Below are 14,981 nucleotides of genomic sequence, written 5' to 3'. Positions count from 1 at the left end.
AGTGGGTGCTGTGAAAGCATCCAGAGGTACAAACTTGCTGACATATGAGCCGCACCATGAGAAAACCAACATATGCTTTGAAAGCAAACAGCATGGATACTGACCAGAGCGTGGATGCCCAGGCTGGTCTGGATCCATGCTGGTCGCAAACGCACTATGTTGGTTTTCTCATGATTTTTTAAGACATATCTTAATAAACTGTTATCAAAAATATTGTGCAGTTAGGAATTAATTATTTGTACCATAAACACTTTTCAGAGAACTGAGAAAACCAACATTTTTCTTGCTTTTTTAATCAACATCAAACACTTATTTTTTGCTCACTTTGTTATTTTCAGTGTCATATCCAATACATTGTTTGCAAAATTGGGTGGCAATAAAAAATTGAAAAATGTTTTCTTCCACTCTCTCTCCACCATGGGCAAGTAGTTTAAAGTCATTATAATCTGCTTTAAAATTATAATTTACAACTGGTGGCATGGCCTGCTTTCAAAGCTATCAATGTTTTCTGCTTCATTCTACTCTATCTTTTTACTATTGTTGTTTTTGTATTTTTTTAGTTACATCAACACAACTTGGTGCTGAAGATGTTTTGTTTAACTCAGTGAAATCATTTTTCATATCTAAATGCTGTACTGAAAGTCTGGCTCATTTTCATGGGAACACCTTTTTCTATCATGTACGTAAGGAGCATGTTTCTAACTGAGAAGTCAGAAAATAGAGAGGTGTTAAAACGGGGATTGCTTTATTAACAACAAGAACACAGTAGGTGTTGTTAACAAGTAAATAGACAAAGAAAAGTGGGATGGATATCTGACAAGTCATTGACTTCAGCAGTGCATGTCTTTTCAATAATGTGTGGGCTTAAAAGTAAATGGGGAGAACTGCTTTCACAATATTGTATTCTAGTACAAAAATAGAGAATCTATATTTGGTCTGATAAATAAAATTTTACCTGTAACATTTTCTAGTAAATATTGAAATTGTTGACAAAAAAGAAAACACTGTAACGTTTCGGTCAGGCCATGTTTTCTAGAAGCTCTTATTTATAAAATTTCACGCCTTCTGTTATTGGAGTTATTCATATGTCATCAATAAGTGGACTTTGAAAACAAACTTCTTTTAATGACCTTCTCCAATACCAATCCTTATGCTTCGAAGGCAACTTCTAAGCTTTTAGTCTTCTAGTGCCACATAACGGCCCTTAAATGTTTCCCTGTCCTTGCACAAACTGTTGTTATATTTTCTGGTCCTTTGTAGTCCATTTAATCTTTATTTATAGTAGAGTTCCTCTTAGGCCGATGCTAGGGACTGATGCACTTTTCACTACCTCTCACAAACAGACTCACTCAAAATCAAGGTGACAAAATACACAGGATTATGAAACAATATATAGACAAGAAGATTTTCTTGTCAATTACACAATATCTGAAATACAATAGCCATGCACCCAAATTTTCATTAAGAGCAATTTAACAACAGCTATTCATAAAACAAATATGCTTTCATGATGGCCTGTTCGAGGCAACTGGGTATGTAATTCTATATGCTAAGGCCTCATCTTTTAACCTTAATGACCTCTATAACAATATTGGTCTTCTACTGACTACAGGCCTATGAAGTTTAAAGCTCATATCCAGTTACTGACAAGGCCACTGTCCCTCAACCAACTTTGACCTTGACCCTTTAGGCATTGACCTTAAAAACAATAAGTGGCATCCTTTGATCACAGGCAATCATTCTTGAAATTTGATGACCATATGCTTAAAAGTGCTCCTGATACTGATCAGACCTGTTTTCAGTTTCGAAGTCTCCTTGATCATTGACCCAAAAAACATTAAGGGTTGTATGTTGACTTTTGGAAATAATTCTATGAAGGCATAAGCAAGCAGAAATCGTCATCCTGACCTTGACCTACTGACCCATAAGATAATAGGGGTTATCTGCTGACCACAGGCATCCACCAAATTAAGTCTAGGTAATAATAAATACTACAATAAGCCAAGGAATTTTCTATTCTCATTTCTTTCTAAAATATTAGAATCATGAAACACTATTTGAACAATCATATTTACATCCAAATATTCATTGTTCAAAGATTCGTTGACATCCCAAGTTTAAACACATAATGCAGTCAGTTTGTTTGATAGTGAATCAACAATTATCTACAATGTTCAACATTATATTGTAAATAACATTACAGAATAAATACATAGTATCTAAAGATGTAATTTTTCTTTTCTAAATTCCTTTTTTAACATTGTTCCACCCAAACTAGTTTATAACATAATATTTTCATATTGACCTCACCAAAATTCAGACCTTTACAACACCAAAGAACACTCAATTTTAATACTTCCCCTATATTCAAACTTTACTCTATCAATTACAAAGACATTTAGGTTTTTAATAATACATCTTTTTGTACAATGATATTAGTTATTTGTTCCGTATCATTTTTAGATCAAATATTGACAACTACAATTCTTTCAAAGACTCACTTTATACTGCATAGAAACATAATACATACTTACATGATGTACCTATCTTTGTCAAAAAGTCAATGCTTTCAAGTCACAAGTACATGTTATTATTTAAACATTTGAAATTTCATTACATATAAATATACAAAATATATCAAAAAGTACAGTTTCTCTAGAAAGAAAGCTCTTATTCTACATCACTACTCTATGTATTTTACAGTCGGCTGTTTCTTGTTGCCCCTGGTACAGCAGCTATCATCATGTGATATACTATATCCTGTTATGTGACCACCATCCCTATGGTAACAGTGAAGGTGACAAACAATGACAGGAGTTTGACTTTACTCACCAGGGTTCGGTCTATTGTGTGGACATAGTAGCTAAACGCTTTTCCCGTCCACGACACCGCACCACTCATGGGGGATAACTCAGTCACGTGCATAATTGTTCCAATATCTGCAAAGGCAGAGACGTGAATTCATCGAAAAGATGAAAGTTACTCTCTCATGCATCTTGTTGATGGACAAAAAGACAGACAGATGAACAGACATACAAAGACAAACAACAACTGTAAAAATACACACATTCCATGCACACGTTAGAGTAAGATTCATTCGCTGTGAGAGAGAAAGATACAAATATCATCATTCAAACATAACGTAGCCTCTCAGCTCATCAAGAAGCTGCTAATGATAACCAATTTTTATGTCTGGTATATCTGATTTTAATGAAAGAACTTAAAATCTTTAACAGCACTTACAACTGCAAAAAAAAACCAACAAAAAAACTAGAAAATTTCAGCAGAAAACATCCCATAGCAAATAACTTTGTCAATCTAAAGCAAAAAATATTAATGTCAACAAATACAGACCCTGAAAATATATGAACTACCTTTACACATACCACCTGTGATCTAACTCATTATAGGAAGATAAATTCAAATAATGTATGTTAACATTTGGATGAAATGATGTATTTGTATCTTTCAGGAAGGAAAATGGGTGTGGCTTGGTTATGGAAAATGGTTCAATGTTAGTGAATGGAAAAAGAAAACACACACAATCTTCTGGTTAACAAACTTGTATATCTAAACAACCCTCCCATTTTAATGGGAAAATGTATGTATAAAGTTATTTATTGATAAATAATTCCATCTAATTTTTTAACCAGAAGGTTATGTAAACGTGAAATGAATAGGTATTTTTTGCAGCAGACGACAAAAACAAACTGATCTGCAAAGACAGTCCATTCATCTGCTACACACAAGGGACAGAACTCCTGTCGTTCACTCACCATCGTTCTATCAACTACATGAAGAAAATATGTGACTGGATTACAGGTCCACGAAACGGCTCCTCTCAAGGGTGACAACTCTGTAACCTGCATTATAGCTCCAATATCTGTGAACAAGTTCCGACAAAATAAATGGGTGAAACAAAAAATTGGTGAAATGGAACGGTAAATTCAGAACATTTTCAGGGCTCTTGTTTAAAGCATTTAAGGGATATAATATGCCTCAAACTGTATATCTTATTTTCCTTAAGTTAGAGCCTAAAATATTACTGGTAAATAAAATGTAAAATTAGCAATTCAGTGGGCTCTCAGCATTTCTAATTAATAGGAGATTCATGAGGTCTCCAAAGTATGTAGAAAAGCTTTTTACTGTTTTAGTCACACAATGATTGTCTTTTTATGTAAATCATAATTTAGCTGTACTTGTATTATTCTGATAAAACAGCTACTCCAATATTACTGACATTCAGCTACTTCAATATTACTGACATTGCTATCATTTTGGAGAAAAAAAAATCATTATTTTGAATTTGCCCCTTCAATTGAAGTCTAATATAGTAATTTTCTTTTTCTTTTCCATTCTGTAACTTTTGCTTTTCTTTCTTCAAAATTAATCCCCTTCCAAAAAGATAATAAGAAGTTTTAATACACAAATAATATAAATGAATAAATATGATCAATAAAGTTTATTTTATTCTTTTATTATAAATTTTGCAATTGGATACGTGTATTTTTATTTGGAGATGAAATTTAAACTAGAAAATGCTTTTGTAAAAAAGCGCATGTCTCCCCCAATGCAAAGTCCTATAGGTAAGAAGTCAATAGGGGTCAGGAGCGAAAGTCAAAGAGACACTGATGGTTGGCTGCAATAGGGATCATCTACTTGGCATATCCAGTCATCCCGCTAAATTTCAACACTCTTGGCCTAGTGGTTCTCAAATCACTGTTCAGGCTCCTGTGACCTTGACCTTTGACAAAGTGACCCCAAAAAAATAGGGGTCATCTACTCTGCATGTCCAATCATCCTATTAAGTTTCAACATTGTAGGTCAAGTGGTTCTCAAGTTATTTCCAAAAAATTATTTTACATGAACAGGCCACTGTGACCTTGACCTTTAATAGACTGACCCCAAAATCAACAGGGGTCATCTACTCTGCATGTTCAATCATCCTATGAAGTTTCAACATTCTGGGTCGAGAGGTTCTCAAGTTATTCGTTGGAATTGGTTTTCCATGTTCAGGCCCCTGTGGCCTTGACCTTTAACAGAGTGACCCTAAAATCGTTAGGGGTCATCTACTCTGCATGACCAATCATCCTATGAAGTTTCATCATTCTGGGTCAAGTGGTTCTCAAGTTAATGACCGGAAATGGTTTTCAATGTTCGGGCCCCTGTGACCTTGACCTTTCACAGAGTGACCCCAAAATCGACAGGGGTCATCTACTCTGCATGACCAATCATCCTATTAAGTTTCAACATTCTGGGTCAAGTGGTTCTCAAGTTACTGACCGGAAATGGTTTTCAATGTTCGGGCCCCTGTGACCTTGACCTTTAATGAAGTGACCCCAAAATCGATAGGGGTCATCTACTTCGCATGTTCAATCATCCTATGAAGTTTCAACATTCTGGGTCAAGTGGTTCTTTAGTTATTGATTGGAAATGGTTTTCAATGTTCAGGCCCCTGTGATCTTGACCTTTGACAGAGTGACCCCAAAATGAATAAGGATCATCTACTCTTCATGACCAATCATCCTATGAAGTTTCAACATTCTGGGTCAAGTGGTTCTCTAGTTATTGATCGGAAATAGTTTTCAATGTTCAGGCCCCTGTGACCTTGACCTTTGAAGGAGTGACCCCAAAATCAATAGGGGTCATCTACTCTTCATGATCAATCATCCTATGAAGTTTCATCATTCTGGGTCAAGTGGTTCTCAAGTTACTGACCGGAAATGGTTTTCAATGTTCGGGCCCCTGTGACCTTGACCTTTCACAGAGTGACCCCAAAATCGACAGGGGTCATCTACTCTGCATGACCAATCATCCTATTTAGTTTCAACATTCTGGGTCAAGTGGTTCTCAAGTTACTGACCGGAAATGGTTTTCAATGTTCGGGCCCCTGTGACCTTGACCTTTAATGAAGTGACCCCAAAATCGATAGGGGTCATCTACTTCGCATGTTCAATCATCCTATGAAGTTTCAACATTCTGGGTCAAGTGGTTCTTTAGTTATTGATTGGAAATGGTTTTCAATGTTCAGGCCCCTGTGACCTTGACCTTTGACAGAGTGACCCCAAAATGAATAAGGATCATCTACTCTTCATGACCAATCATCCTATGAAGTTTCAACATTCTGGGTCAAGTGGTTCTCTAGTTATTGATCGGAAATGGTTTTCAATGTTCAGGCCCCTGTGACCTTGACCTTTGACGGAGTGACCCCAAAAACAATAGGGGTCGTCTACTCCAGCAGCCCTACAACCCTATGAAGTTTGAAGGTTCTAGGTGAAATGGTTCTCCAGTTATTGCTCGGAAATGAAGTGTGACGTACGGACGGACGGACAGGGCAAAAACAATATGTCTCCTGGGGGAGACATAATAATCTATTTTTCTGTTTGTTACTGAAACGTTTCTCTTATAATGCAAAACAAGAGAAAACCTTTTGAGCAGACTAGTTGTCAATTTTCTCAATTTTGAATAATGCAAGGATCCTTAACCCTAGAGCTACAATGAATATCTAGTTGGTTATCAAATGTGGCAAAGATAATATTCCCATAAACTTTGTGACCAAGCTGGGTGAACACTGGCCAGGAACTACTCAAGTTAAAGTGTGGACACTATTCTTGCATTTTTTATTAATTCAAAACCAATCACTCCAGAGCCTCTCAGACAATCAGGCTGGTTATGGAACACAGATAAGTTATTATGCCAATAAATATTGAGACCAAATTTGGTGAACATTCAATAAGAACTGCCCAAGTTAGTGAGCAGAAACTATCATTTTTCTCAATGTTCAAGGGCCATAACTCCAGAGTCTCAAAGACAATCAGGCAGATTATTTATCATGGCCAAGATATAATACCAAATAACATTGTGACCAAGTTTGGTGAAAACAGGATAAAATCTGGGCAAGGCAGAGTGCAGATACTTTCATTTTTTGCAATTTCAAGTAATTCAAGAACCATAACTCCAGAGAGAATTGAATGATTATTAAGGTTACCAAACCTTTTCAAGGTGGCATTATAATAAACACTGTGACCAAGTTTACTGAAAACTAGATAAGAGACTCAAGAAAGAGCACAGACACTGTCAACTATCACAACTTCTAGTAATTCAAGGGCCATAACTCTAGAGCCTTTCTGACCATCGGAGTGTTTCTCAAACATGGCCAAGATATTAAACCCATAAACATTGTGATCCAGTACAGTGAACACTGGATAAGAACTGGCTCATATTAGAGAGAGGACAACTCTAGTGGAGGCCACCCACCTACCACAGCTGGTAATCACATTTTAAGTCCAATTTAGAGTACATACAAAGATTTGAACCCTCTCGTCAATTAATACCATGCCTCGACTCATAACAAGCGCCCTGATGTTAAGGTAGTGGACCCATAATAACACTCTGCAATTTCTGAGCAATTACATTTAATTATTAAGAAATTTAGCATTCTTTGGCCGTAATATGTAGCTCAACATGCACACGGTTTTCCCAAAAACTGCAGAATGCAGCAATCGAATCCAGAAACAAGAGATCACAGAGTGATCTTGGCGCCCACCAATGTGCCATTTTTGAGTGTTCCAAATTTCAAGACTTATTGACTACTCAAGGTCAAGATTCATTTCCGTACACACAAAATCTATGCATGTGTTCCAATTTGAAAGCTTTAATTCAAATGTGAAAGTATGGTCCTAGGTCATGTCAAGGTCAAGTTTGTTCGTACACAAAACTATGCATGTAGGTAAAATTGAAACTGTAGCTACAGAAAGGAAAAGTAGGTCACTAGTTCAATTTAAGGTCAAAGTCATTCGGTACATAAAACTATTCAATGGGCAATTTTGAAGGCTGTAGCTTTGAGAAATGTAAAAGTAGGTCACTAGGTCAAAATCCAGTCAATTTTACTTCGGAATACAAAACTAGCTGTGGTCCAAATTGAAGCTGTACCTTCAAAAATGTGAAAGTAGTCACTAGGTCAATGTAAAAGGTCAAAGTTATTTTGGTACCACAAAACTATGCATGTGGTCCAAATTTTAAGGCTGTAGCTTGAGAAATGTAAAATAGGTCACTAGGTCAAAATCAAGGTTAATTTATTTCGAGATACAAAACTTTGATGTGGTCAAATTTGAAGCCTGTACCTTAAAAATGTGAATGTAGGTCATAGGTCATGTAAAGTCAAAGGTCATTTCATTACATAAAACTATGAAGTGCCAAATTTGAAGGCTGTAGCTTGAGAAATGTAAAGTAGGTCACTAGGTCCAAAATCAAGTCAATTTTTATTTTCAGAATACAAAACTATGCATGTGTTCAAATTTGAAGCCTGTACATTCAAAAATGTGGAGTAGGTCACTAGGTCAATGTCAAGGTCAAAGTTTTTTTCGGTATACACAAACTTGCATGTAGTCCAAATTTGAAGGCTGTAGCTTGAAATGTGAAAGTAGGTCACTAGGTCCAAAATCAATGTCAAATTTCATTTTGAAACACGAAAACTAGCATAGGTCAAAATTTTTTGATGCCTTTACACTTCAAAATTGTGAAAGTAGGTCACTAGTCAAAATAAAGGTCACAAGTTTTTTCCAGTGCACAAAATTATGCATGGTCCAATTTGAAGGCTGTAGTACAGAAATGTGAAGTAGGTCACTAGGTCAAAATCAAGTCAACTCATGTCAGGTTTCATCTTGCCACTCAAAAATATACATGTGGTCCAAATTTGATGTTGTAGATACTGACAAGAACATTTTAAAGCTTTTTCCTTATAAGTCTATATGAAACCATGTGACCCCGGGCGGGGCCATATTTAACCCTAGGAGGATAATTGTGAACAATTTGGTAAGAACCACTAGATGATGCTACATTACAAGTATCAAACCCTAGGCTTTGTGGTTTGACAAGAAGTTTTTCCTATATAAGCTATTAAACATATGACCCAGGGCGGGCATAGTGACCTAGGGTATAATTGACTAATCTTAGTTGAAGACCTCAATGAATTTCACATACAAAATATCAAAAGCCCTAGGCCATGTGGTTTGGACAGAGGTTATTCAAAAGTTTTTCCTATTAAGTCTATATAAACCATGTGACCCCAGGGCGGGCCATTTTGACCCAGAGAAATAATTTGAATCATCTTGGTAGAGGACCACTAGATGATGCTTCATACCAATATCAAAGCCTTAGGCTCTGTGGTTTCGGACAAGAAGGTTTTCAAAGTTTTTCCCTATATAAATCTATATAAATTATAGAAATAAACAAAGGGCCATAACTCACTCATAAATTGTTGAACCAGTCTGATTTTCAGGGGGACACAACTAGGGTAGCAATACATCATTCTGACAAAGTTTGGTCAAAATCCCCCCAGTAGTTTCTGAGGAGATGCGATAACGAGAAATTGTTAACGGACGGACGGACGGACGGACGGACGGAATGACGGACGGACGGACCACGGACGCAGAGTGATTTTAATAGCCCACCATCTGATGATGGTGGGCTAAAAATGTCATTTGCAGCTTGTCATTAAGGGTCCATTAACTCGACAGAACAATCTAACAACAGAACTGAAGTTCCATCTAACAAATGCAACATAAAATGATCACATGACAGATGAAACAGAGGATGTCATGAAATGAGGACACACGCATCATGCAGTAACATCTCACAGTTTACAGTCATTCTTCTAAAACTATTCCATTAGAAAAATGTAGACTCTCAGTCATGAACTGTATGACAGTACATACAACTTGATGAGGTATAGTCATTCAGAAAGGTAGCAAATATTCTATGCAGATTGAAACACAAGTGCAGTTGGCATATAAGTAATATTTCAATATGAATTTTGATAAGGGATTGAATTATTTTATCACTTTAAATTCATTTTTTAGTTCAAGACAGAAATTCATGTCTATTATATCATTTTTCAAATGCATCTAAAGAAAACAAGTAAAGTTGTCTCCCTTAGACTATAAATAATGGAATGTATACAGAAAGTTTATTTATTGCAAGGGTCGCACTTTGCCTAAGCAGGAATAAAAAACAAATGTCTATAATCTTATTATGAACCCCTAAATGAAACAAGCTCTCAGTGTTCAACTTTTAAGAGATCTCATTTAAGAACAATACTTTAGACAATAAAATACCTGGAAAAAACTGAATTATATAAAATTTCTGAGAGACAAGAGTCTACATTTTTTAAAGATATATAGTTTGTATTAAAGAAAAACTGACTCAAAATATGAATTATGTAAAATCCTAAACAAAGCTTTTATTTCTTTACTTAAAAAATTGTATATGATCAAATTTGTTACATTTCTTTGATAATATGCAATTATTATTTATTTATTGTTATAGGTCAAATATAAGGTCCTAATATGCATCCTTTCCATTTATTGTATGTAATTTCAAAATAAATTGCTTAGATAACTCTTAACTTAGTAAGATAAATCTTGCTGATTAATTTCTTTAAACAAAAAGAATCTTACCGCTGAGGTTTCTATCTGTAATTCTGAAGTTGAGAGGACAGAATGCTTTAGATGACACTATTTTTGCTCCCTCCTTCATGTTGGCAAACCTGAGTTTAAGCTGCAAATATACATGAAATGTATTTTATTAAAGAACTGCATTTCTATGTTTTTTTTTCTGCCAAATGGGAAATTCCCATGTTTTAAATTGCTTTTTACAGATTATAATCTCCAATTACTCACGATTTATAGAATTCCCATGCAGAGCAAGTAAAAATTTGGAATTTTTATTATAGAATTTGCCATAACTTTTACTTTACAGATTTTCATTATGTGATAAGTAATTTGCAGTTAACTTTTAGAACAATAAAGTTAAATTCAACAATTTTTTCATTATTTTCACAGAAACAATCAATTTTCAAGGCATTTTTTAATTCAGGATTATTACGGACTGCGAAAATAAAACCATCATGCAGATTTCTTAATGTCGCACCAACACAATTATAGGTCACATGATGATGACTTTCCAGCTTTGACGGTGGAGAAGACCCCAGGTGCCCCTTTGTGCATTATTTCATCATGAGCAGGCACCTGGGTAGAACCACCGACATTCCGTAAGCTAGCTGGATGGCTTCCTCACATGAAGAGTTCAACGCCCCAAGTGAGGCTTGAACCCAATTTGTGTTTTTAAGTCAAACTTGCCACAATGATGATGAATTCTGCCACAAACTTACCTGATGATCAACTTGAGGCCCGAAGGCGAAGTTGTTCACAAATATCACACTGAAAATATACAAATTAATATGTCAATATCCTCACAGACATTACAAGGAAAACCGTATGGAATGAATCTGCATTTCTCTAAAGGTAGCAAAAATGTAAATCAATATGGAATTTTTGATAATATGGGAAATAAAAGAAAACAATTTATTAACTCTACAGTCATTACTAAAAGCTTCAATTATTTTAACTTGTACTGATGGAAAAATGCAGTTCACCATTTTATAAGTATGCTGAATAATAACACGTAATGGTTGTGGGTAGTAACTTACGTAGCACTATTAATTTTTTCTTTTGTCTCTTCTGATAGGAAGTCTCCCTTTTCCAGCTGTAAAATACACCACAAGTATGATAATATCTTCTTCACACTAAAAAGACTTTACCTTTATACAAAGGGGAATCACTTCTGCAATCTCAAGTATAAAAAAAAAAAAAAAAAAAAAAAAAAAAAAGTAAATGTAATAACATAATAAATTATGTACTGGTAATAACCAAAGGCGTTTTAGCACTTTCATTTATTATATTTATTATTTGTATTTAATGAATATACAAAAAAGCAGCTATTGAACTGTAATATGAAGAGTCTATTAAACAGATTAATCTTCTGGTTACACCCTAACAGGCATTGATAAAAGTACTTTTTAATTCTGATAGGACTTACCAAGAACTTGCAGTATTTCTTCCCATACCATTTCATCCAGCGTTTATATTGTTCTATCATACCCTGTAATAATTTTTTATTGTTTGAGTGTTATAGATATATCAAATAATATGAGACAAAATCAACTACGTGACATTTCATTTGCCGGGAGTTTTATAGTAAGTTTTGTTTTATATTAAGTTATGATTATAGATATTTTTGTCTGATCACGAGTTTGAAAGATGTACTACTTACATCAGCATATGCAGCAGGCCACTCAGCTTTCTCAATACCATAACACAGTTTACAAGGGGTTGCTGCAGCCACCTGTAGTACCACCTGGCCCACACCTGCAATTACAGAAATAAAATAGCAATAACTACTTGTTTCTTGGCAGCATGTACAATTATATTTATATACAGTTGAATATCGTTACCTCGATATCGGTTAGCTCGATACTCCGGTTAGCACGATGTGTCCGAGTCGGTCCTGATTTTTCCCTATTTATCTTAATGTAATTATTTATCATTACCTCGATATGATTAGCTTGATATTTTGTTTAGCTCGATGAGATTTTTCAGTCCCGTCAACTTACCTGTACTGTTTTTACACCTGGATTCGTCGATATCACAGCTTGTCAAAAAATATCCATGTTATTTGTAAGGTGTGAAAATCAACCTATTGTTGTCCGGCAATGTATTAATCATATTCAGGTTAGTTTGTATGTATGCTTTGTTATTTAATCTTTAATCCAATTTAAATGTCAGGAAGTTTGCATTTAATTCCCAATAGTTAGTGTTATAAAACACCGTGCAAGCAGGAAAGCTGTTTTCAAATATAACAACAAATTGGATGAAATATTTTCTTTTTGACGGAGTAAAATCTGCCATTTAGGACTGAGTAACAATATTTAACTAGCCAAGTTTCGTTATTTAAACACAGTCAAAATGACTACTCAACTAGGAACGTTACCGCTGCATTCAGACTTGTTTAGGGAAGGAATAAAAATGCAAATGTTTAAATGTATATTTTGAAAAAATTAAAAGTTCTATGTATGTATTTAATTAGATGTTTTATTTGTAAATAAAATTAAAATCGTATTTATGTTTTATATTATTTCTTTCCCCTTTCAGGTCATCAGAAAAAAGCACTGGATATAATGACAATATAGACGTCCGACACAAGTACAAAGTAGTCCCAGATAGTCGATATTGTTACGGCGAACTTCGGATATGTCGATGCAATTTTGACAGTCCCTTGAATATCGAGGTAACAGTATTCGACTGTAATTTCAAACACATATCAATGAGAGGCAGATGATTTAAATTGGCAATTTAGCACAATCTTGAAATCAACTAATGGAAGGACTGCATTCTGAGATTGGTCTCCAAACCCAATTACAATCTTGATTTAGTTTCCCTGAACTTTAAAAAAAAACAGCATAAAAAGTTGAGTATCTTACCACTGCCTAGGTCTATAAAGTAGTCATCCTCGGTAAACTTTATTGACTTCACCATCTGATCAACCAGATCAAATGATGTCTCACCATAAACCTTTAATAAAATGCAAATACATTAATACATTTCGGACATTTCCCTTCTACATTTATTTACATCAAATTTATAAGTTAGAAGTTGCCTTAAATTGAGTATCTGACATCTCATTCGGGTGTGAGACGGTTGAGTCAGCAAAATGCATACTATCACACACAAACAACCTTAATCATTTATGCCTTCAATCATCATGCATTAGTACTTTACCTAGTTAATTATTTGAGCTGTGCCATGGGAAAACCAACATAGTGGCTTTGCGACCAGCATGGATCCAGACCAGCCTGCGCATCTGCGCAGTCTGGTCAGGATCCATGCTGTTCGCTAACAGTTTCTCCAATTCCAATAGGCTTTGAAAGCGAACAGCATGGATCCTGACCAGACTGCGCGGATGCGCAGGCTGGTCTGGATCCATGCTGGTCGCAAACCCACTATGTTGGTTTTCTCATGGCACGGCTCATTTATAATTTCTTTAAAAGACAGCAAACAATGCTTACACTGAACAAAGGTATGAAAACACACAATGATCTAACTTGATGGTACACTACAGAGTTTCCCATGATATGTGATTTCATTTTGTAAGTCTATATCTTGTATAAACTCTTTTTAAGTAAGTGAACACTCGGAGTTATTATGCATAATTTTAAGTTTCATTTCATATACAGCATGTATATATCTAAGTTTCAATACTGAAGGAATTCAACATTTAAAAAAGAATGGTTATACAGAATATGCTTAAATAAGGTGCTTATATAAGGGCATTTTTCACATATTATGACCTTCACTCATCTTTACAAATGTGCATGTGCATGTTTCTGTGTTACATTCTCGATGAATATACTTTTTTTTTAAACTATCAAATGAAAAGGAGTATTGGGTCAGACCAGGTGCATAAATATTGTTACCAGTGGGCAGGGACGTCATTAGTGCATAAGCGAGCATAGTCTGCAAAACTTCCATTATTTAATATCTATTGAATATCTTACCAGCTTGAAATATACATGCTATACATAAATTAGAACTTCAAACTATGCATAATGATTGTCTGATTACATATTATATATAAAATGTCATCAGATATAACAAGACAACCTGTACAAACATGTACCTACTTAAAATAACCAATGTCAATAACTCTGAGAATAAGGCCCATCCTTGGTGCTGTCTTTGAAAATTTGAATGAATTACTCTGCTGGACAATAAATGAGAAAATTGTAACTGAAAAAGTTTGTATTGATAGACAGTGACCTTCATTTCCTGTGAGCAAAAACATCCAATTGAAATGTATATTAAATCTGGTACATATTCAATACTTTGCAATGTAAATAAAAAACTGGTAAATCTATACCTCTGGCGAGAAAGGCTCATACTGGTTCAGTTTGTCTGGGTCCTGGACTGCGTGGTCGTAGCACTGTTGCAGTATATGTTTTAACAAAGGTGTTGAAGCTTGAGTATTTATTAGGCTATCTGGTTTTGATGTTCCTTTCCACTGAAGACAGAAATTAAGTTACTAACAAAATGTTACAGTTTTATTTAACGTCTGTACCGAGCTGCCTCAAGAAACCTATGCAATCA

General features: G+C 35.0%; 1 protein-coding gene across 8 annotated transcripts in view; it reads right to left on the bottom strand.

Moving 5' to 3' along the window:
* LOC123525118 (serine-rich adhesin for platelets-like) overlaps positions 1-14,981 on the bottom strand; it is a 50,976-nt gene that overhangs the window by 19,860 nt on the left and 16,135 nt on the right. For 5 of the 8 annotated variants that reach the window (XM_053538156.1, XM_053538161.1, XM_053538160.1 and 2 more), the window contains exons 5-12: positions 14,755-14,895; positions 13,319-13,409; positions 12,112-12,206; positions 11,878-11,940; positions 11,489-11,544; positions 11,171-11,219; positions 10,458-10,557; positions 2,833-2,939 (exon numbers count right to left, since the gene is read on the bottom strand). In XM_053538156.1, the coding sequence (XP_053394131.1) occupies positions 2,833-2,939; positions 10,458-10,557; positions 11,171-11,219; positions 11,489-11,544; positions 11,878-11,940; positions 12,112-12,206; positions 13,319-13,409; positions 14,755-14,895 (702 nt within the window). Of the gene's footprint in view, positions 1-2,832; positions 2,940-3,776; positions 3,884-10,457; positions 10,558-11,170; positions 11,220-11,488; positions 11,545-11,877; positions 11,941-12,111; positions 12,208-13,318; positions 13,410-14,754; positions 14,896-14,981 lie in introns of those variants that run through there. The other 3 variants (XM_053538157.1, XM_053538159.1, XM_053538163.1) reach the window with 2 other exon arrangements.

Source organism: Mercenaria mercenaria, chromosome 3 (genome assembly GCF_021730395.1).
Source record: "Mercenaria mercenaria strain notata chromosome 3, MADL_Memer_1, whole genome shotgun sequence".
NCBI lineage: Eukaryota > Metazoa > Mollusca > Bivalvia > Venerida > Veneridae > Mercenaria > Mercenaria mercenaria.
The sequence above is the reverse complement of the archived record's forward strand: the minus strand, read 5'-3'. Positions and strand labels throughout refer to the sequence as shown.